The 22,951-nt window shown below is 42.1% G+C and overlaps 1 protein-coding gene across 1 annotated transcript in view; it reads left to right on the top strand.

Moving 5' to 3' along the window:
* The window catches only part of DOCK5 (dedicator of cytokinesis 5), a 262,201-nt gene that overhangs the window by 179,215 nt on the left and 60,035 nt on the right, over positions 1-22,951 (top strand). Inside the window, exons 19-27 of the mRNA XM_060178855.1 lie at positions 627-724; positions 955-1,044; positions 2,600-2,700; positions 5,102-5,236; positions 11,182-11,293; positions 13,021-13,091; positions 13,675-13,781; positions 15,492-15,628; positions 18,913-19,008. Of these exons, the coding sequence (XP_060034838.1) occupies positions 627-724; positions 955-1,044; positions 2,600-2,700; positions 5,102-5,236; positions 11,182-11,293; positions 13,021-13,091; positions 13,675-13,781; positions 15,492-15,628; positions 18,913-19,008 (947 nt within the window). The remainder of the gene's footprint in view (positions 1-626; positions 725-954; positions 1,045-2,599; positions 2,701-5,101; positions 5,237-11,181; positions 11,294-13,020; positions 13,092-13,674; positions 13,782-15,491; positions 15,629-18,912; positions 19,009-22,951) is intronic.

The raw sequence follows: 22,951 nt of genomic DNA, 5'->3' as shown, positions 1-22,951 counted from the left end.
TGTCTATTTATTTCTTTGAAGAACTGCGGGGAGGCAATATGATAGACTATCAAGGACATAATTTCTCCGAATGAGATAACTATAATTCAATTCCTTTATCCTACTCGAGAGCAGTTGTGTAACCAAGGCAAGTAATTCAGTTTCCTAAAGCCTTAGTTTCATCATTTCAAAAGTGGAAGAAGAAAAACCTACGCTGCTTTATGGACTTGGTGTTTGAATTGGGCTATGTACAAAAAGTTTTTCCTTAATTGGATCCACCAAAACATGATGATAAGAAACAGATTAAACCGTGCAAGAAATTGAAGGCAAGATTTTTATTTTCAGGCTTTGTCTGTTATTCAGTGATGTAGTTATTTGAAAAAATGTGAGTTCAGTTCGGGTATTATTTTGTGTCCTTGTACATTGACAGTTAATCTCTTTCCTCTTTGGAGGATCAAAGAAAGCCACGGTGTCCTGTCTGATTATGATAGGAAACAGGAAATGTAAGAACTAGTATTAACTACCTCTAAGAGCCATGATCCTTTTTTTAGAGAACCGTAAGCTGCAATGATCTGGGTTACTCTTTCTAATCATTGTCTAATATCTGATGTTTGTGGTTTTTGTTTTTGTTTTATTTTTTTTCCTAGTTGACCTGTTAGGTTTGTTAAATTGGCGTTCGAACTCCCAGAACATTAAACACAACTTAAAGAAATTAATGGAGGTAGATGGAGGAGAAATTGTTAAGGTATGTTTTTGTAATGATAGGCTTATAACCCACTGTATCATTAGTTCAAGTGTTAAATAAAAAATAGTCACTGCACATAAGAAGCTTGTGATCTTCATTGGGAAACAAATTTGCTCATTTTTAAGAAAATACCATTTTTAACCCTCTAAAGCCCTAATTACCTCTAAATTTCTGTAGTATGCAACTGAAATGAAAGCACCAAGTGACATCCCTATTTCTCTTACCTTCAGTTTTTGCAAGATACACTAGACGCACTTTTTAACATAATGATGGAAATGTCAGACAATGAGGCATATGACTTCCTCGTGTTCGATGCACTGGTGAGTAGTCACAACACTTCAGTGGTTATTCTTTTTTTTTTAATATTTATTTATTTATTCCCTTTTGTTGCCCTTGTTGTTTTGTTGTTGTAGTTATTATTGTTGTTGTCGTTGTTGGGTAGGACAGAGAGAAATGGAGAGAGGGAGGGGAAGACAGAGAGGAGGAGAGAAAGATAGACACCTGCAGACCTGCTTCACCGCCTGTGAAGCGACTCCCCTGCAGGTGGGGAGCCGGGGTTCGAACCGGGATCCTTATGCCGGTCCTTGTGCTTTGCGCCACCTACGCTTAACCCGCTGCGCTATAGCCCGACTCCCTTCAGTGGTTATTCTTTGCACTGTTTGGTTTTTAATATTTTACTATTAGAAACTATTGTGATGTGTAAATATGCATTTCTCATACTATTTTTTTAAATTTTTTTAAATATTTTATTTATTTTGGGTAGAGGCAGAGGGAAATTGACGGGGGAGGGGAAGATAGAGAGGGAAAGACCTACAGTCCTTTTTCACTGCTCTTGAAGCTATTGTCCTAAATGTGGGAACCAGGGACTTGAACCCAAGTCTTTGCACACTGTAATGTGTACGCTCAACTAGCTGCTCCCCCACCTGGTCCCTCTCACATTTCTTTCTTTTCTTTTTTTTTTCTTTTCCTTTTTAAATTGATTTAATAATGATAGACAAGACCATAGGATAAGGGGTACAGTTCCCACCACCAGAGTTCCATATCCCATCCCCTCCATTGGAAGCTTTCCTATTCTTTATCCTTCTGCGAGTATGGACCCAAGGTCATTGTGTGATGCAGAAGGTGGAACGTCTGGCTTCTGTGATTGCTTCCCCGCTGGGCATGGGCATTGGCAGTTCCATCCTTACTCCCAACCTTTTTCTATCTTCCCCTAGTAGGGCAGGCGTCTGGGGAGGTGGGGTACCAGGGTACGTCATCTGTCCAGTGAAGTCAGGTTGGCATCATGGTAGCATTTGCAACTTGGTGGCTGAAAAAAAACATTATTTCTTACAACTAAATTCTTAGTAGTAAAATTTCTTTGTTTCTATCCAAAATAATTTTTTTTTTAAATGTTTAAATCAGGAGTCGGGGGGATGAGGTGGGAGGTAGCACACCTGGTTGCATACCCATCTTACAGTGCTTAAGGACCCTGGTTCAGGCCCCTGATCCCCACCTGCAGAGGGGAAAGCTTCATGAGTGGTGAAGGAAGTCTGCAGGTGTCTCTTCATCTCCCGTCCTCTCTACCATCCCCCTTCCCTCTCAATTTCTGTTTGTCTCTACCCAGTAAAGAAATACCAAATAAATAAATAACAAAAAAAATATAAATAAATAAAATAAAAGTCAGGAGTCCCTTTATCTAATTTTAAATTTTCTAGGAGAGACTATTAGTGAAAATCATTGTGATTACTGTGTCTGTGTGTGCTTGCATATTGATGCATGGGAGGCCAACAAAAAAAATTAAATTTGCCAATTCTTGATGATAAAGCCAGCTTGTTGTTAAGACTCCTACTGAGTAATATATTGCTGCTATTTATTTATGTTTTTCACTTTTGGCAGGTATTTATCATTTCTCTGATAGGAGACATCAAATTCCAGCATTTTAATCCCGTCCTTGAAACTTACATTTACAAGCACTTCAGTGCCACTTTGGCATATGTGTAAGTATAATTCAAAGGAACCACCTGTCATTAAGACTATCATATTTTGGGAGTCGGCAGTAGCACAGCTGGTTAAGCCCACGTGGCTCAAAGTGCAAGGACCGGAGTTTCGGGTTCGAGCCCCTGGAGGGGGGTCGCTTCACAGGTGGTGAAGCAGGTCTGCAGGTGTCTATCTTTCTCTCCCCCTCTCTGTCTTCCTCCCTCCTCCCTCCATTTCTCTCTGTCATTGTCAACAACAACGACATCAACAACAATAATAACTCTAGCAACAATAGAAAAACAACAAGCTGGAGCTCAAACCTGGATAAAAATTTTTTTTTAATTTTTTATTTATCAAAAGGAAACATTGACTAAACCATAGGATAAGAGGGGTACAACTCCACACAATACCCACCACCAGAACTCTGTATCCCATACTCTCCCCTGATAGTTTTCCTATTCTTTAACCCTCTGAGAGTATGGACCCAAGGTCATTGTGGGATGGCTTTTATAATTGCTTCCCAGATGAATGTGAGCGTTGACAGGTAGATCTATACTCCCAGCCTGTCTCTCTCTTTCCCTAGTGGGGAAGGGCTCTGGGGAAGCGGAGCTCCAGAACACATTGGTACGGTTGTCTGTCCAAGGAAGTCTGGTCACCGTCATGCTTAGACTTAGATACCCTCCTCAACTACTTCCTATTACAGTTCTCTCACTCACTCCAAAGCTAACCTTATCAAAGACAGGTCTTATTTTTAAGCCTGCATTATGAATGTTTTGTAAAATGGACTACTTACAGAATATAAGAAGAATCTTTTTTTTTTTCTTCTTCTTCATAAAGGACAGAGGTCCTTTACCTTCTTTATAGTGAAACCTCCTTCCTCTCTTTGGCTTAGAAGCCCCTAACTAGGGAAAGCAGTTAATGTTCACCCTGCATCTGACCCTGAAGGACTCAGCTCACTATGACTCTGTCCCCCTAGCCCATGCTGCAGATCAGTGTGATTTATGCTGACCAGAAAGTTGAATTTGGCAAAGTTTTTTTTTTTCTGACATTGACTTTTGCCCAGTTGCTGCTGACTGACCTATCAAGTAGCTGCCCACAAGATCTTATCATTGATTCCTATGAACATTTCTGAACTAAGCAAGAAAGTTCTCTTGATTTGCACAAGAAATGTAACAAGTTATCAGTGATGTAAAAGAGGTCCATGTACCATTCCATCAACTTAACACAATGGGTAAAATGTCCACTTGCTTGGGGGAAACACCAGTATTGGTGATGGGTTTGTTATACTCCTGGCTTCACTCTCCAAGCAGACCATAGCTTCAAGTGAGGAAAGTCTCTGTGGATCTTCATTATACAAAGTCGAATGCACCCCTCCAGGTGGCAGTGAACTGAACTTGGTCAAGTCTTGGGTTTCTTGTGGGTTTTCTTTAATGCTAGAAGAACTTAGAGATTCCCAAAAGCGAAAGTTCAAAATATCATTACCCTCAGAAACTTGAGTTAGCATGAAAGAAGGACAATGTCTAGTCTGGAGAAGGCCAAAGCCAAAGGAAGCTCCATCTGTTGAAATGCTCAGAACCCCAGTGTTCTAGCCAGCTTGAGCCATAGTTAGATTTGAACAGCATTTTCTATGCTCAGTGAATTTTCCATCTGGTTCCAGGTTTATGGTCCCTTTGGGCAGATTAGAGAGAATTAAATTTATTTAAAGATGATTACCTTGGACAGCCAGTCTCTCCCTTATAAAAACATCCGAGCATGTTCATATATAACATCTATGGCTAAAATGTCCTCACAATGTGAATCCCTTCAGCCCTTTAATGTCTTGATCCTTTTAAAAAGTCTCACTAATGGAAACTATCCCCTGTTTCTAAGCAGGAGGAAAGCTCTAAACCTGCATTACAAGGAGGAAAAAAAGTTGCAACGGGTGGGGGAAGGGCAGTAGCGCGTAGGGTTAAGCGCACATGGTCCAAAGCACAAGGACCATCATAAGCATCCCAGTTTGAGCCCCCAGCTCCCCATCTCCAGGGGGGTCACTTCACAAGCAGTGAAGCAGGTATGCAGGTGTCTATCTTTTTCTCCCCCTCTCTGTCTTCCCCTCCTCTCCACTTCTCTCTGTCCTATCCGGCAACAACAACAGTAAGGGTGACAACGGTGGTAACAAAGTGGGAAAATGGCCTCCAGGAGCAGTGGATTTGTAGTGCAGGCACCAAGCCCCAGCAACAAACAAACAAACAAACAAAAAGTTGCAAAGGAGCTTAAACATTCTCAATTCCAGCAATGTTCTTACTATAAGACATACTGATAAGTATAACAGCTACTTCCTCTCTGGTATGCCAAGTTCACTATCCATAACCTGGCATATCCCAAACCTCAGAGTGCCACTTCTCCCCACTGATACTTTTTTCCCCCTCTCTCACATTTAAGGAAACTCTCCAAGGTACTGAACTTTTATGTGGCGAATGCAGAAGACTCCAGCAAGACAGAATTGCTTTTTGCTGCTTTGAAAGCCTTGAAGTACTTGTTTCGATTCATCATCCAATCTCGAGTTCTCTATTTGAGGTAATGATGATTCTGATAAGAATGGTTGTTCTGTCTGTTCTCTCTGTAGGCAATTTTCCTTAGTGTTCTCTCTCTCTCTCTCTCTCTCTCTCTCGTTCAACTCGGAATAGTGGGGTCATGCATGGAATTGCTAAACCTCAGATCTTCAGTGCTAAAGATAGAAGGAGAACTATAAACCATCACCCATGCAAAATTCTTTTGGACCAACAAAAATTCTAGGGCAGTCTTCACAGCAAGACTTAGAGTCTTTAGATGACTAAAATGTGCAGTATGCTAGATACCTTTGTTGATGATAAAGCTCTACGGAGGCAGGTCATTGTGAAATAGTTGTGCTTATATAGATCAGGGCTTCATGATGATGTGAGGTACTGAAATCTAACACCAGAAGCTATTGGTGATAGAATAGCACAGTTTGTTTTGGAAAGATGTTTCATGAAGTATGTCTTTCTTTGCTGATATGCTTAGCTACCTGGTGAAGCTAGGCCATAGAGATAAAATAATTCCTGGAATAACAGCTTTAAAAAAATAGAAAAAAAAATCTAGGAAAATGAAATACCTAGCTAAGGAGACAGCATAGTGGATCTGCAAAAGACTTTAATGCCTGAGGCTCTGAGTGAAGTCCCAGGTTCAATCCCAGCATCACCATAAGCCTCATCTGAGCAGTTCTCTGTTTTGTGTCTTTCTCTGTGTGTCTCACTCTCATTAAAACAAACTAAATAAAATATATATATTTTTAAAGGAAGTACCTTTACTGAAAATGCCCACAACCCCTTCAGCATCTTAATCTTCAATGAAAACTGGATTTCCACAGTCAGTTTTTTCTAAGAAAAAAAAGGGGAAATTTTCTGGATTTGAGCACTTTCATTTTTTAAAAAAACTTTGTATATTAAAAAAAAAAAAATTGAATTAGCCTGAGGGGGGAGAATATGCAGTCTGTATTTGAGATCAAAGACTAGTAGCTTTATTGATTAAAGATGCTTGTATATTGTGGTCCGGGAGGTGGCGCAGTGGATAAGGCATTGGACTCTCAAGCATGAGGTCCCGAGTTCAATCCCTGGCAGCACATGTACCAGAGTGATGTCTGGTTCTTTCTCTCTCTCTCTCCTATCATTTCTCATGAACCAATAAATAATTTTTTTAAAAAAAAAGGATTCTTATATATCAACAGGCATTGCAGGCAGTATACAAAAGAAAAAAATTCAAATGGTTTATTAAATTTTTTAAAGCATGAATTCTACCAGCATGTAATATGTACCCCTGTATCATATTTACCTATATAGTTGTCTCTTGGTGTCCAATGGTTTTAGGAATATCAAAATCTATGGAAGCACAAGACCTTTATTTAAGAAGCTACGTGCTTATAACCTACAAACAGCTCCCTGTCTATTTAAAATAATGTCTCGATTGCCTATACTGCATAATACTGTGCAAATTCTATTTAAGCAATTGTTATACTTCACTGTTATTAAATAATGGCAAGAATGAGTCAGTGCGCATTCAGTACAGATATAGCCACTATAGTCATAACTACATAGAATGTATTTTCTTTTTTTTTTAACTTTTTTTTTTAGTATCTTTAATTATTGGATAGAGACACTCAGAAATCAAGAGGGTAGGGAGATAGGGAGAAAGAGAGACACCTGCAGCCCTGCTTCAGCACTTGCAAAGCTTTCCTTCTGCAGGTGGGGACCAAGGTCTCGAACCCAGATCCTTGTGCACTGTAACATGTGTGCTCAACCAGGTGCACCACTACCCGGTTCCAGAATGTATTTTCTATCTAAAATTGGTTGAATCCCCAGATATGAAACTGGCAGATACTAGGGCACTATACATTTGAGAAAGATGACAAGAGAATCTTTATCCCTTTACAAAATGTGGTCAGAATTGGACCTGTATTTAGTGTTGTTAGGTTTATAAATTTTTAAGAAGAGAAAATTAATCACAAATAGAAAGCAAAACAAAACGGAAAATACATTTTCTCTTTGATAATACAGCTTATAACTTTTTATCTAATGGACAAAGTTTCACTATCTGTGAGCCAAGAAGAATGTTAAAGTATGTATAATCAGCCCTTTCAGCATGGAAGGTATCTTAATGAGGAGAAAACAGCCATGATAGACTCTTTTTTAAAAAAAAAATTGTATTAGTGATTTAATAATTATTAATAAGATTGTAAGATACCAGGGGTACAATTCCATATAGTTCCCACCACCAGAGGTCCATATTCCATCTCCTTCATTGGAAGCTTCCCTATTCTTTTCCCTCCGGAAGCATGTACCAAAAGTCTATGAGGCACAGAAGGTGGAAGGTCAGGCTTCTGTAATTGCTTCTCTGCTGGACATAGACGTTGGCAGGTCCATGATAGACTCTTAACTAGTATTACCTAGGCATAAGAGTTAAGTGCACTAGGATTCGATTGTGGTTGTAAAAGTAAAGTCTTCACAGGCTGGCTTGGCACGGATTTAAAAGAATCAAGGTGTATTACATGGCAGTGATTAGGTATGGTAAAAAGGCAAATATTGGCTGAGGTAAGTAAGTCTAGGCCAGGCCCGTGATCCATAAGTTAGTTGCCAGATCTCGGCTACATGTGTACAAATCCCGGGAGGAGTGGCCATGGTGGGCACCACAAGCTCGCAGGAAAGCAGTGAGTACAGGAAAAGAGAGAGTCCAACTTCCACCCAGTGCATCCTTAATTTGGACACACCCACAATCCCTTGTGGTTTGCATAAGTTCATACTATGCTCATAGGCAGAAGTCAGATGTATGCTAATCATGTCCCAAAATCTGTGTGCTGTGTCACAGTTCCACACTTCTTAGCATAAACATGGACAAGATGCTCAGAGTCTGTATGAGTATAGAAGAAGAAGCAAATCTTCTATTGCTAACAGGGTTCCCTTTGCAAGCCCTGACTTTGCCCCCAAAAGTGTGGTCACAATAACTGTATATGAAATAAGGCCCTGTTACCCTAGAGACCTTTTGGTCTGCTATCTGTGTCTAACCCAGAGACAGCCCAACACTTACTGGAAACTCAGATCAGAGACTAACAGAGGTAGCCCAGAGTTCAGGTAGTTTCTGGGTGTGGGGTTCACGGTGCATCCAGAGTATTGGAGTACTATAATCCAGGCTTCAACTCATCGTGTTCTTGTGAGGAGTTTGCAGGCAAAGGGCTTAACTGCTCAGCATGGGTTTAAACATGGGACCTGTAAATGGCAAACTGAAAACAAACACACCCTAGATCTTAAGGTAATAATCTTATTGACTTCAGTCAGTCACAAAGAGGCTAAACAAATCATGAGGCATCTGCTGGAGAAAGAATAGAAGCTCTGTGGAGATAAGTAGCATTTAGCAGCTGTCTGACTAGAATTATACAGCACACAAAAATTAAAATATATAAGGCTGTCTGTATTCTCCTGTTTCTGTTTGAGAACTATTCCTCTAAGGGTGACTTACAGCATTCCACAATTGCTCATCTAGTGGGGTAATAAGGCATGCCAATTGCACGCTTAGAAGAAATAAGCTATAATCTAGAGACATATTCAGAGCCATTGTCAGTCTAATATATCATTTTAAGCTTTCTTCTACTTTCACCCTGTTCTGAAACTCTCACTATGGTTATACTACATTCTAAGGAAGACAGTTTTCACCTCAGACAGTTGAAAGAGACTTTAAAGATAGGTGGAATTCATTGGTCTAGCCAAGAATTGTGTACATTGTTAGATGTAATCAAGGTTGTCGCCTCAAGTCTTCCCAAACATGGAGCTTTACCAGCTGAGATATGGAAAGAACTTGGCAATGATTTATGTAGATATATTGGTGTGGTCACTGCAGAACAGCTTCGGACCTATAATCTGCCTAGTTGCTCTGAAGCAACTGCAGGTTTCTTTACAAAACTGTCTCCTAAAACCTCCTTCTCCTTCTGTTTCCAAATCTACTTTTCCTTCTTCATCCACTTGGCGGACACAAACTTTTTCTGGCTTCTTTTGCCTGAAACCCAAACGTTCTCGCATTTTCCCACAGGGCCAAAGCAAGCCACTTTGCCTGTATTTGTCTTACAAACTTGTCCTTGCCTAGCTAGTCATGGCTTTAGAAAAGAATGGGGCCAACAACCACCTCATCCTACTGATCCACACTAGAGATTACCTCCATTAGAGAGCTAACAGATGGAATTAAAATTGAAAAAATGAGAGAGAGCACTGCTTGAGCTCAGCTGAATGAAGAAGAAGTCCTCTTTGGATGTTGGCTTTTGAGCTGAAGCAGAGAGATTAGGATGCTGCCTCCTGAAGCCTTAGGGCCTGGACATCCAGAAGCAGACAGTGCTCAGACACATGTAACTATCAAGAGAAGACAGTGTCAGAGCAAGACTAGGAGTAGCAAGTAAATGATCATTGATTGATGTGGGTCGTATAAGTCATTGTACATTAAGATCTTATTCCAGGTGTAAAGGGCAGCCATTGGGAGATCACACGTAGAGAAATAGAATCTGACTTACATTTAAAATGACTGTGTCATTTCAGTTGCAAAATGGATTATGGGCAGGCTAAGGGTGAGAGGCAGGGGACCACTTAGTAGACTGTTGTCATTCAAGTGTGAGACATGGTGGCTCTATCTCCATTAAGATGATAGATAGTGGACTGACTTAGAGTGTACCTAAGAGACAGTAAATTTGCTGTAGATTTGATGAGGCCATGAGAGAATGGGAGGCTTGTAAAAAAGAAAAATGTTAAGCTTTGGGGTGCTATGTGCTGAGTCTTGGAATAACAAAAGATAAATGGAAAACCCAAGTGATTTCTGTTTTGGACATTTTAATTTTGCAGTGCTTTGTATACTAAATTGCAAGTAAAATTCTCTTCTAGTTCTACAAAATGGATGAATAGAGATTTCCAGTAGTCCATCCATACTTTTTTTCAGAAGGGTTCATATTCCAAGGGTACCTACTACTCCATGGTTGGTGGTAGTAGGATGGACAGGGCCAATTTAAATACATGTGTTTGAGTATGTCTGTAAAATTCTGAATTCAAGCTGTCTACTCTTCACCAGCTGGCGGCCAAATTGCTATATCCAGTGTTTATGCTCTCAGACTACAATTAGAGACTTTTGTATTCCTGAGAAATCAGCCAGCCAAAGGTCTCCTGATGTTTCTCTGTGAGAAAGAACGGGTTTTTCCCTTGATATGCAAAGTACTTGAACCCAAACAAGCACAGACCTGTGAAGAGTAAGGTATCCCCTGTCCTGGAAAAATTCCTTTTGGAGAGAAGGCCAGCACCAGGACAACAGTTGAATGTACTGAGTGACATGAACTGATTTGCAGATAGGGTTGGCTCCAAAATATTTCTAGGTAGAGCAGCTTCTCTACCCATTGTCAGACACTTCAACTCTAGTGATAAGGACCAGGTTTGATAAGGCAGAATAGTTAAAAGTGACCAAGAAAAGGAGACTGACAGAAGAGGGAAGAGGGTACAGTTGGTCAGTGTTATAGGTGGTGGAAATATGCTTGGGGGAGGAGGAGCTCCCTGCTCTTTGGACTTTGCACTAATTAGCTGAAGAAAGCAGACAAGGGGGTGGGGGGCTCATCTGCTTCTTCTGATAAAACAGCTTCCTGCTCTTCTAAAGTCTGACTGGAAATGCCCACAGACCATTGGACTGGGGGCCGTCACCAAAGCTAGGGCCTTCAAACAGCTTCAAATAATCCTTCCCAACTGACTGACCATAGTGGATCAAGTAGAGAGTAATTATGACCCTGCTTGTGGTACTATCTTCTCAGCTGAAAGGGTTGGCTTCTCCTGGAAGCCATCTTGACCACCCCATGATTTTTCTTTTTCTTTACATAACTTAAAGTGGTGACCAGAGAGGGTAGGGGTGTCCAATATTATTTAGGCAGTAGATCTGCTTAAATATTTCTTTTAATGATTAAAGAATCTGACTACTACTCTCTTTCTCCTGTCAAGATTCTATGGACAGAGTGAAAATGGAGATGAATTTAATGATTCCATACGCCGGTTATTTCTGTCATTCAATACACTGATGGACAGGCCTCTGGAGGAAGCGGTCAAGATCAAGGTCAGCATGGGGTCAACATGGATAATGTTTAACATTCTATTCGTGCAGAAGTTTTTAGACAACACAGCTATGGTGGGAGAGAATGTGAAGAATAATTCATAAAAACTTGTGAAGTTTACAATGAGTCCTAGAACGGAAAGGGGGAAGAAACATGCCTTAACAGTTGTGTACTTTAATTATACCCATTTTTTAAAGATGTATTTATTGACTTATTTATGAGAGAGAAAGAGAGATAATGAACCAGAGCATCATTCTGGTGCATAAGTTGCCAGGAATCAACCTCAGGATATCATGAGTGAGAATCCTAACACTATATCCACTATACAACTTCCCAGGTTGCATATTCCCATTTTCATTATAGTCTTTTTATTAGAAAACTCTATTTATGTATTTGTTGTATAGAGACAGAAATTGAGGGGAGGAGGCTTACAGCTCTGCTTCATCACATGAGAAGCTTCCACTATATATAACCTGAAACTTGAACCCAGGTCTTCATGTGTGTGCTCTCCAGGTGTGCCAGTGCCCAGCCCTCTTTACAGTTTCTTTTTTTTGAGGGGGAGAAGATTTACTTATCAGTCAGTCCCTACTGAAAAGAACCACAGCATCACTCTGGAACATGCAATGTGGAGGACTGAATTCAGGACCTCATGCTTCAGAGTTCAACACCTTACTCATTGTGCCATCTCCTGTGCCACCCCCCATCCCTACCTTTTTTTCTTTGTCCTTTCTCTCTATCTTTCTCTCTCTTCTCTGTTCCTTTTTTTTTTTTTTTTTTATGCCACCAGGTTTATTGCTGGAGTTTGGTGTCTACACAACAAATCTGCTCCCAGAGTAATTTTTTCTTCTCTCTCTCTCTCTCTCTCTCTCCTCCCTGATGGGAAGAGAAACTGAGAGGAGAAAGGAAGAGATACAAATTAACAACTCAACAATTAGCGTTGGGCCAGGAGGTGCCAAACTAATGTGCAAGGACAGTTTCAAGACTCTGGCGCCCACCAGCAGGGAGAAAGCTACATGAGTGGTGAAGCAGTGATGCAGGTGTCTCTCTGTCTCTCTCTCTCTTTCTCTCTCTCTCTCTCTCTCACATTCACTCTCTATCTTCTTTTAATCATCTTTATTTATTGGATAGAGGCAGCCAGAAATTGAGAGGAGGGGAGAGATTGAGAGGGAGAGAGACAGAGAGACACCTGCACCACTGCTTTACCACTTGTGAAGATTCCCCCCCGGGAACATGTGCGCTCAACCAGGTACACCACCACCAGCCCCCACCCCCCTGACTCACTCTTTATCTCTCCCACCCCTCTTAATTTCTTTGTCTTCTATCAAGTAAAAGAAAGAAAAATAAGAAACGACCCCCCCAAAAAAAAAAATGGCTGTCATGAGTGGTGGATTTGTTGTGAGCCTCAGCAGTGGCAGCAGAAATCTTCGTAGCAATAAAAAGTAAAAATAAATTAGCAGTTAAAGTTGTTATAAAAATAGACCCAGTTGCCTTGGTAGGATCAGACCAAAATGATTTCACAGGCTATATATGGCCCAAAGGCCAGACTTCCCCACCCCTGTCCTAAGAGATTGCCTCTAGCATTGTCACCTTTCCCCCATTGAAAGAGCATCTATGTCCCATTCCCACTGAAGATCTAAACACAGCCATTCCTTTCTGGGGTCAAACAGTTATTCTCTTATTTATCCTGCCTGGCAATTCAACTTGTATGTGGTTGTCTCTTTCTTAACAGGGGGCAGCACTGAAGTACTTGCCTAGCATCATCAATGATGTCAAACTTGTGTTTGACCCAGTTGAACTCAGGTAAGTGGGAAAAAGAAAAAAGAGATTTCTGTGTTAACGTTAGTAGAACAGCGGCTCCACTGCTTGGCTGGGGTCTGAAATACTGCTCCTATATTTCTTCCAACACACAGGAACTGAATGCATTTTTGTGCTCAGTTCTTTGGAGGGTATACAAAACACACAACCTATCTTTTGGGAATTTTGTACCTTTGGGGGAAGGAAACAAGACACGGGAAGACATGAAAGTAATTACATCCCTATGCTGAAAATACCCCAAGAATGCAAAGTCAGAAGGTGAATGATATTGAGGTAGCTGTAGCCAGAAAAGGATTTTGCAGAACTTGAGTGGTCAGACAGCTTTGCAAAGTAGTGATGAATCTGGATGTGTTTTGGCAGATTGAAGAATCAGCTGTTGGGAGGGGATCCCGCAGTGAGCTTGGCATACAGTCTTTCCTCTCCTTCCTGGAGACAGATTCTCAGGTCATTTGCATCAGAGATCCAGGGAGACCTCTCCATGCCCAAATCTCAGAGCAGTGGGGAATGGTAGATTCCTTCCTTCAACTTGGCAAAATGTGGACACTCACCTTCAGGGTTTCCTTTCCAGCGTGCTCTTCTGCAAGTTCATTGAAAGCATTCCTGACAACCAGTTAGTTCGTCAGAAACTCAACTGCATGACCAAGGTAGTAGAGAGCAATCTCTTTCGGCAGGCAGGTAAGTCTAAGCCAAAGTTGGCTGCTTCCTGAGATCTAGTCTTGCTTCTTCAGCCAACACCTGGCCTTAACAAATATCTCAAGAGGGTAGGGGAGAGAGCATAATGGTTTTGCAAAAGATTTTCATGCTTCAGACTCCAACATCCCAGGTTCAATTCCTCATACCACTGTAAGGCAGAGCTGAACGCAGTGCTCTGGTAAAAATAAATAAATAAATAAATAAATAAATAAACAAATAAAATCTCAAGAATGTTTTTGCTGTGCTCAGTGATGGCACACTCAGTTGAGTGCACATTACCATGCACAAGGACCTTAGCTCAAGTCCCCAGTCCACACCTGTAGTGGGGAAGCTTCAGAAGTGGTGATGTAAGGCTATAGGTGTCTCTCTTTCTTTCTTCCTATCTCCTTTCATCTCAGTCTTATAACATATTAAGGGGGGGAAGGGGGAAAGAAAAAATAGCTTTAAAAAAATCTTTTGCCCATTGTCTGTTGAATATTTAAGCACTTTGGACAGATGGGGAGAATGACTTTGAGGTCAGTTTGGTTTTTTCCAATAGTTCCTAAAAGGGAAAAATCGTATATTCTTTACTTACAACAATCAGTGATTCACTAATTAGAGAACTCTGGTCTCAAATTAAGAACCTTGGAAAGTAATAGACTAGCAAGAAATAAGGTCTTTCTAAGCATATTTATCTTCCTGTAAGCAACCTCAGCTTACTGTATCACCTTCAAAATCAGAGGTAGGGCAGCCCCCAACAGAGTGGGCTCTGTACCTCTTCTCATCCCTGCGCTTACTCACGTCACACTGCTAACTGGAAATTATCATGGTGGGACTGGGTGGTGGCACCTGGTTGAGCGCACATATTATAATGTGCAAGCACCCAGGTTCGAGCCCCCAGTTCCTACCTGCAGGGGGAAAGCTTTGCAAGTGGTAAAGCAGGGCTGCAGGTCTTGCTCTCTCTCTCTCTCTCTCTCTCTCCTGCTCTAACTCCCCCTTTCCATTTCTCACTATCTCTATCCTATAAATAAAGCTAATAAATTTTGTTTTAATTGTCATGGTGGAAGCATTTCCCTCACAGAGTTGGCAAAGGTTATAAATCTTGGGATGGTCAATTATCAGCAGTCTGCTAGGTGGAGAGGAGCCATATATAGGGTTCTCCTCTTTCTGAGGAGTCCTACTGGCTTTTACACCCTCCAGGCAATACAGATAACATGACCTCTTCATCCTCTGGCCTTATGGTAATTACAAAAAAAAAAAAGACTCATAGCTGCCCATCTAGCAGTGGGAACTGTCAGTAAGAGAGTTCTGGGGGTCGGGTGGTGGTGCACCAGGTTAAGAGTACATAGTACGAAGTGCAAGGGCCCACTAAGGATCCCAGTTCAAGCCCTCAGCTCCCCATCTGCAGGGGGATCACTTCACAAGCAGTGAAGCAGGCCTACAGGTGTCTCTCTGTCTCTCTCCCTCTATCTCCCCCTGCACCTTTCAATTTCTCTCTGTCCTGTCCAATCAAATAAAAATAAAATTAAAATAGCCTTGAGGAGCAGTGGATTCATAGTGCTGGCACTGAGCCCCAACAATAACACTGGAGTCAAAAAAAAGAGAGAGAGAGAAAGAGAAGGAGAAAGAGTTCCAGAAGGAGCTGGAAGGCTTGGAGGTGATGGGGTTTCATACCGGAGAGTGCCATTGAGCTGTCTGCTTGCTCTTTCTCAGAGTCTAGAGAAGTTCTGCTGCCACTGCTGATAGACCAGCTCAGCGGCCAGTTAGACGACCACTCCAGCAAGCCTGACCATGAGGCCAGCTCGCAGCTTCTGAGCAACATCCTGGAAGTGCTGGACAGGAAGGATGTGGTGAGTTACCGCTCTGCTGACACAGCAGACAACACACACCTGCCCCTTTGCCAGACAACACTGACTCCCGGGCCCTGCTCTCAGGTGTGGCCCAGGCAGTTCAGAACCAGAGGACTGAGACAAGCAGGGCCCATTCTAAATGTGACTAGAGAGCCTTTGCTTGCTCAAGGCTGCTCTGTAGATCCAAGTCCAGGAGAGACTGGTCTGCTTAGCACTGACACCAGCTCCTGACGGCTTTTCTTGGTGTGCCTGTTACAGAGGTCCCTGTGGGGACTTAAGATGACATAGGGCTGTCACATGACAGAGACATGAGTAAATCCTTGTATTACATTAATCTTCTCAGGCTGCAAAGTAACAAACTGTTGTAAAAACCGGGCAACTTCAGTGGCAGAAATTTATTTCTCCAAGTTCTAGAAGCTGATATTTGGATGAGTTTGTGGTGAGGACCCTGGTCTGCAGGCAGCTTCCTTCCCTTTGTCCTCACATGGCCTGTGGGGAAAGGACTAGCTTTCTTAAGCCTCTTACAAAGACACGAGTTCTGTCTGACCAAGGCCCTGCCTTCATGCTTCCCAAAGCAACCCCCACTACCCACCACTGCTGCTGCCAACCTCACCCCCACACACCCTCACATTGGGGCTTAAAGCTTCAACATAAGAATTTGGGAATACAAATGTTTTAAAATATGACAATCCCTTTGATGTGAATTTCTTGCTCTTCCTGCATGGAAGATGACAAGAACTTTGTAGCTTTGTCTTTCACTTTCTATACATGTGCCTCCAGTTTTGGTCTGAGTACCTCATGCTAAAGAGGTTCTTCAGGCCCCTTACCCCCAAGGTATTTGTTGAGTTAGTGACCACAGTGAGCTCCAGTGAGTTAGTGACCATTGTAGGGCCAGACAATCTGGGAGATTGAGAGCAGGGACCCCCTGCTCATCTTTTAAATGTTATGACTGATTCTTTTTATTTATTTACTGATCAATATACAATACTATTAAATTTAAGGGGCCAGGCACACCTGGTTACGTGAACATGTTACCACATGCAAGGACCTGGTTGCAAACTCTGGTCCCTACCTGCAGGAGGGAAGCTTCATGAGTGGTGAAGTCATGGTGCAGGTGTTTCTCTGTCACTCTCCCTCATCCCTCTCAATTTCTCTGTCTCTATCAAATAAAGTTTAAAAAATGAGAAAAGTGAAAACTTGAGGGGTCTCGGGGGCTTATAGCATAATGGTTATACAAAGAGACTCTCACACCTGAAGCTCCAAAGTCTCAGGTTCAATCCCCCGCATCACCATAAACCAGAGCTGAGCAGTGTTCTGGTTTAAAAAAAAAAATGAGGGATATAGTTTCACTTTTCCATATGTCTCTGACTCACCATACCCATCACCAAAGTTCCAGTGCCCTTACACCAATGAGACCCCCTTCCCATTCCCTCTTATAACCACCATGATTTGAGAGTCTAATAGTCAGCAGGGCTTCTCCAGTCCAACGTGATCCTTTCAGAGAGACAGACTGACAGGCATAGACAGCACTATAGCTTTGACTCTTCCCCCATTACAAAAGGGATCACCCTTGAACTTGGTTGTTGTGGCTTTATTTGCTTTATTATTTATATTCTATATATGAGTGAAGCCATCTGGTAGTTATCTTTCATTTCCTTATTTCACTTAACATAATCTCCAGTTCCATCCATTTTTCTCCTCAGAAGTCATCTCTGTAATGGCTGAGTAGTATTTTATGGCATTTATAACCCACAGCGTGCGTGTGTGCGTGCGTGCGTGCATGCGTGTGTATGAGTGTGTGTGTGTGTGTGTGTGTGTGTGTGTGTGTGTGTGTGTGTGTGTGTGTTTTACTTTAAGAGAGATAGGCCAGAGCACTGCTCAGTTCTGTCTTATGGTGGTGCTGAAACTGGGACCTCAGCCTCAGGCATGAAAGCATTTTGTCTAACTATTATGATGTCTCCCCACCCTTACTCACAGCTTCTTGATCACTGATACCCTAGTATTATTCTGGGAAACTGTTTGTCTCTTTTAGGGAAAAAAAAAAACAAAACTGTTGTGTCAGGAATAGCCATAATGAGGTCAGAAGAGAAAGTTTTCCTAGTGGGGTTCTGGGGACTTAAGGCTACAGGACACATTGGTGGGGTCGTCTGTCCAGGGAAGTCCCATTGGTATCATGTTAGTATCTGGAACCTGCTGGCTGAAAAAAGAGTTAACATATAAAGCCAAACAAGTTGTTGACTAATCTTGAACTTAAAGGCTAGAATAGTTCATATGAAGAGTTGGAGGTTCTCCATTTTGTATATAGTTAGTAGTCCTATTTTAGTTATAGTCCAAAGAGCCCATGACTATACTAGTTTTGGTTGTGTTTTTTTTTTCCTGACCCTGACATCTGATATGCAGGTGGATCCAACTTATTGTCTGGGGAGATGATGTTATGGCTGGAAAAAGGACCAGAAAGCTGGATCAGGGAAGACAGTAGCTCCCAAATATGGGAAAGGTGTATAAATATTGTTGACTATAAACCCCATCAATTTGATGTGATCTGGGGCCCACATTCAGCTTGGGAGCCTATGTGACCTCTGCATAGATAGAGTAGATCTGAGTTCACATTCTGTGGTTATGAGTAGGAACGTTCCAAGCTCCCCCGATTTCAGGACCCATCTTCCTCACATGGAACATAGACTATGTTGTCCAGCCTCCCTTCGGAGGATGGAACATTCTGTACCGTTGTTAATCCATGTTGAGGGCTGAGAGCATGGATCGACCTGTCAATGCCCAAGTTCAGCAGGGAAGCAATTACAGAAGCCAGACCTTCCACCTTCTGCACCCCATAATGACCCTGGGTCCATACTCCCAGATGGATAAAGAATAGGAGAGCTATCAGGGGAGTGGATGGGATATGAAGTTCTGATGGTAGGAATTGTGTGGAGTTGTACTCCTCTTATCCTATGGTTTTTGTCAGTGCTTCAAAGAAGAGAAAGGTTTACTTCTGCCCAAGGTTTTCTTAAAACAGATGCTGGAGCCAGAGGGAAAAAAAATCACCTGAAAGAGCATCTCCTTTGCTCATGCAGCCCAGGTTCAAGCCGCTGCTATACCACCTGAGAGTACCACAGCACTGGGGAAAAACTGTGGTTCTTGATGTCTCTCTCCCTCAATCTCTCTCTGTCTCTTTCTGTCTGAAAAGTCTGCCTGGAGCAGGAAAGGCACAGTGATGATGACAAAAAGAATAGAAAAGTAACACACAGTTCACAGACATGATGACAGGTCCTGTGTTCTCCCCTCAGGGTCCCTCAGAAAAACATACAAAGCTGATCATGCAACGGCTTCTGAGAAGGATCAACCGGACTGTGATTGGGATGCACCGTGAGTCTCCTCACATAGTGAGTATCTCTTCAGGAGTCAAGCTGCCCCTGCTGTTTCACATTGGTGCCTGTTGAGGGAGTTTTGGAGACTTGAGGCCAAACTCACAAGCATCTCTGCCATGCCAGTCTGAAGTCTGCCAGCAACCTTAGAAAAGGAGGCAGGTCTGGAACTTCATACACTCCCTGAGTGGTGACCCTTAATATTTGGTTGAATCTCTCTTGATTCTGATGCTGAGTTTCTATTGGGAGAAAATGACAAGGCTGTTGGGGTAGATAAGGCAGGAAGTTAGTTAAAACGCCAATGAGGACAAAGCCTGCCAATCCATCCATGAGGGGTTTTGTTCACAGAGGAGATAAAAGTCAAGCCTCTTATATACACAGGATAGCAGACACCTGTCGAGACATATGGGCTCCCCCAGGTAGGCTGGTAATTCGGTACCATTTAACCTGATACCCTGAAACATTTGTTTAATGTTTTTATAAGGAAATCAGGAGCCTTTGCAAACAGAAAAATCAGGGCCTTTGGTGGCCACACACAGAGTATTTCCTCTATTATCTCAAGTAATTTAATTCTGACTCTCGTTACATAGGCTCTGGCTGAGCCTGCCCTCACTAGAAAAATGACAGGAGTTATGGCAGCTCCAGCTCCAATGATGGGAACAGCGGTTGCAATTAGCCAGTGTGTGTCTGAGATAAACACTGTACGTTTCATTGAAACCTCACACCAATCCTATGAGAGGGTTTGACCAGCTCTGTGTTTTTCAAGTGAAGGAAGAACAGAGGTTAAAAATCTTGCTGGGGGTGGAGAGGGGGACATGGGAAATAGAGGAGTGTCAGCAAGATGGCTCCTTGGATGACTGGATAACACTCTTGGTTGGCCATGCTTGGTTGACTTAAGTTCAAGCCCAGATCTCACCGCACTGAAGGAAGCTTCATTGCCTTGGTATCACTCTCCCTCTCCCTCCTGCCCTATGTTTCTGTCTCTCTGTTTTTATCTTAAAAGTTCTGCTTGGAGAAGTGAATTTTAGGTGATAACACCAACAAAAATTAAAAACTTCCCCAGGATTTCAGAACTACAAGGTGGGAGAATTAGGTCTGGAGTCAGACAAGTAGCTTGCATCAGAGTGCATGCATTGGCCTCCAAGTCAAGCAGTAGACAAAGTATGTTTCCAGTTGTGCAAAGTGGTTGCTATGAAAGGGATTCTGAGGGGGCCAGGTGGTGGTGCACCGGGTTCAGTGCACCTAGCACGAAATGCAAGGACCCACACAAAGATCCCGGTTCGAGCCCCCAGCTTCCCACCTGCAGAGTGGTCACTTTGCAAGTAGTGAAGCAGGTCTACAGGGTGTCTGTCTTTCTCTCCCCCTCTCTATCTTCCTCTCCTCTCTCAATTTGTAGTGCAGGTACCGAGCCCCAGCAATAATCCTGGAGGCAGAAAAAAAAAAAAAAAAAGATTCTGAGTCATCAGTCTTCCAACACATACTCCTCCTGATGATTGGCTTGTATGTAAGTTGGTGCCTTATGGTACTGGGTAACTCCCTTTAGTTCAAACTAAGGAGCAAGATACTTTGAAAAATACTGTGATTAGTATGCTTTATGAGATGCTCTGAGCTCTTTTGTTTTTCATCTACACTGTCTAAGTAGATGTCAGATAAGAAGTCTAATTGAGACCAGAACTACCTATTGTAATGCTAAAAGCTTACCATGAAAATGAAGTATCTTTGACTTGCAATATTAATGGCTACAATGAATTTTAGTTAGCTGGCATAAGGAAAGAATGCTGCAGAATTGCTGTAGTAAATAAAAATCACTATTTTTTTTAACAAATTTGTAATCAATGAAGCCAGGCACGGTTCCAGACACTGAAGATTTATTAGAGAACAAAGACAACAGCAGTCGCTCCCTTTGAGAGAACATGCATTCTAGTTCTGACAGTTACAGCAATGACAAAGTAAACCATTAGTTTTTGTTACAGGGTGGTGTTATGGAGAAAAGACTGAGCAGGGTCAGAAAAGTCTGGGCCATAGGAGCCACACATTTAAGTAAAAATGGTTAAGAATGACTTCACCAGGAGCTGGGCAGTAGCGCAGTGGGTTAAGCGCACATGGAGCAAAGCACAAAGGCCTGTGTAAGGATCCCTGTTCGAGCTTCCAGTTACCCACCTGTAGGGGGGTCGCTTCACAGGTAGTGAAGCAGGTCTGCAAGTGTCTATCTTTCTATCCCCCTCTCTGTCTTCCCCTCCTCTCAATTTCTCTCTGTCCTACCCAACAACAACAACAGGTACAACAACAATAACAACTATAACAAGGGCAACAAAATGGGAAAAAAAATGGCCTCCAGGAGCAGTGGATTTGTAGTGCAGGCAGGAAGCCCCAGCAATAATAACCTTGGAGGCAAAATAGAAAAGAATGACTTCACAAAAGAGGTGAAGTTTGGGCAAACGCTTTCAAATGTGAGCTGCCTGAATTTATGGGCAAAGGCAGTAGGCGGAGGCCATAGCCCAGGCCTGATACCTTTTAGTGGTTTATTATTATTATTATTATTAATTTATTTCCCTTTTGTTGCCCTTGTTTTTCATTGTTGTTGTAGTTATTGTTGTTATTGTACAGGGCAGAGAGAAATGTAGAGAGGGGGAGGGAAAGATAGACATCTGCAGACCTGCTTCACTGCCTGTGAAGTGACTCCCCTACAGGTGGGGATCCAGGGGCTTGAACCAGGATCCTTACTCCAGTCGTGGAGCTTGGCGCCACATGCACTTAACCCACTGCACTACCACCGACTCCTGCACCCACTTCTGTATGTCTGGAAGACCCAGGTTTAGACACTGTGCATGACACCAAGAGGAAGTCCCATGAGCCATGCTGTGTTGTCTCTCCTCACTCTCTCTGTCTCTGTGTGAAAATTTAAACGTGTAGAATTTAGTTAGATTAATGCTAGATCTATGGTTCAAGGAAATGTCTGCAGGAATAGTAGCTCATACTGCAAGTTTTGTATGAGCTAGAAAATCTCCTTTGTAAGGCTTTTATTTTCATAGCTCCGTAATTAGCAAATCTCTCTCTCTCTCTCTCTGTGTGTACCCATACAAAATATTGGTACATTAGTGCATATGATTTTTAAAAAGACAGTGAGAAAAAAAACCTGTTACTTTCATTTTTGTCCTAAAACTGCTGTTAATTCCTCATGCAAAAATAGCGTGTTTTATTTAACCTATCTTTTCAACTATTCACTCTTAGATTGACTTAGAAGAGATAACTAGTGAAATCACCATACACATAAAAGTAAAATCTAAAGAAGCTGAAAGTGTTTTAAAACACAGTGGTCCCCTTTTCTGTCTTCCTCTTCCTTTCAATTTCTCCCTGTCCTATCCAATGGGGGGGAAAATGGCCGCCAGGATTTGTAGTGCCAGCACTGAGTGCCCATGGAGGTGGGGATGGGGGGTGAGGAGACCCACAATGGAATACTAGTCATCTGTTAAAACTGATGAATTCACCTTCTTCACCTCACCTTGGATGGAGCTTGAAGGAATCATGTTAAGTGAGAGAAGCCTGAAAGAGAAGAATAAATATGAGTTGATATCACTTATAGACAGACGTAGGAAAATAAGAAACAAAGGGGAGACACAAAGCAGAAGCTGGACTGTGTTTGGTGTATTGCAACAAAGTAAAGGAGTCTGGGAGGAAACAGGAGGGGGTTTCAGGTCTTGGTGCACCATGGTGGGGAGGGCCACAGCAGGGAGTTACAGTCTTTTACTGAAAATTGAGGAATTTTATACATGTGCCAACAACTGTATTTGCTATTAACTGTAAACCATTAATCTCCCCCCAAATATTTTTTTTTTACAAAAGCAAAAAAAGCAGTGCCGCCTCATTATTCCTTCATAATTTCCTTCAGTCATTAAGAGCTTGCCATTTAATAAATTAGGAAAAGAAAGTTTCCTCGCATAACAAATGGGGAGAAAGATTA

Source organism: Erinaceus europaeus, chromosome 19 (assembly GCF_950295315.1).
Source record: "Erinaceus europaeus chromosome 19, mEriEur2.1, whole genome shotgun sequence".
In the NCBI taxonomy this organism is placed as follows: domain Eukaryota; kingdom Metazoa; phylum Chordata; class Mammalia; order Eulipotyphla; family Erinaceidae; genus Erinaceus; species Erinaceus europaeus.
Note: the sequence above shows the minus strand (reverse complement) of the source record. Positions and strands in the feature narration are given on the sequence as shown.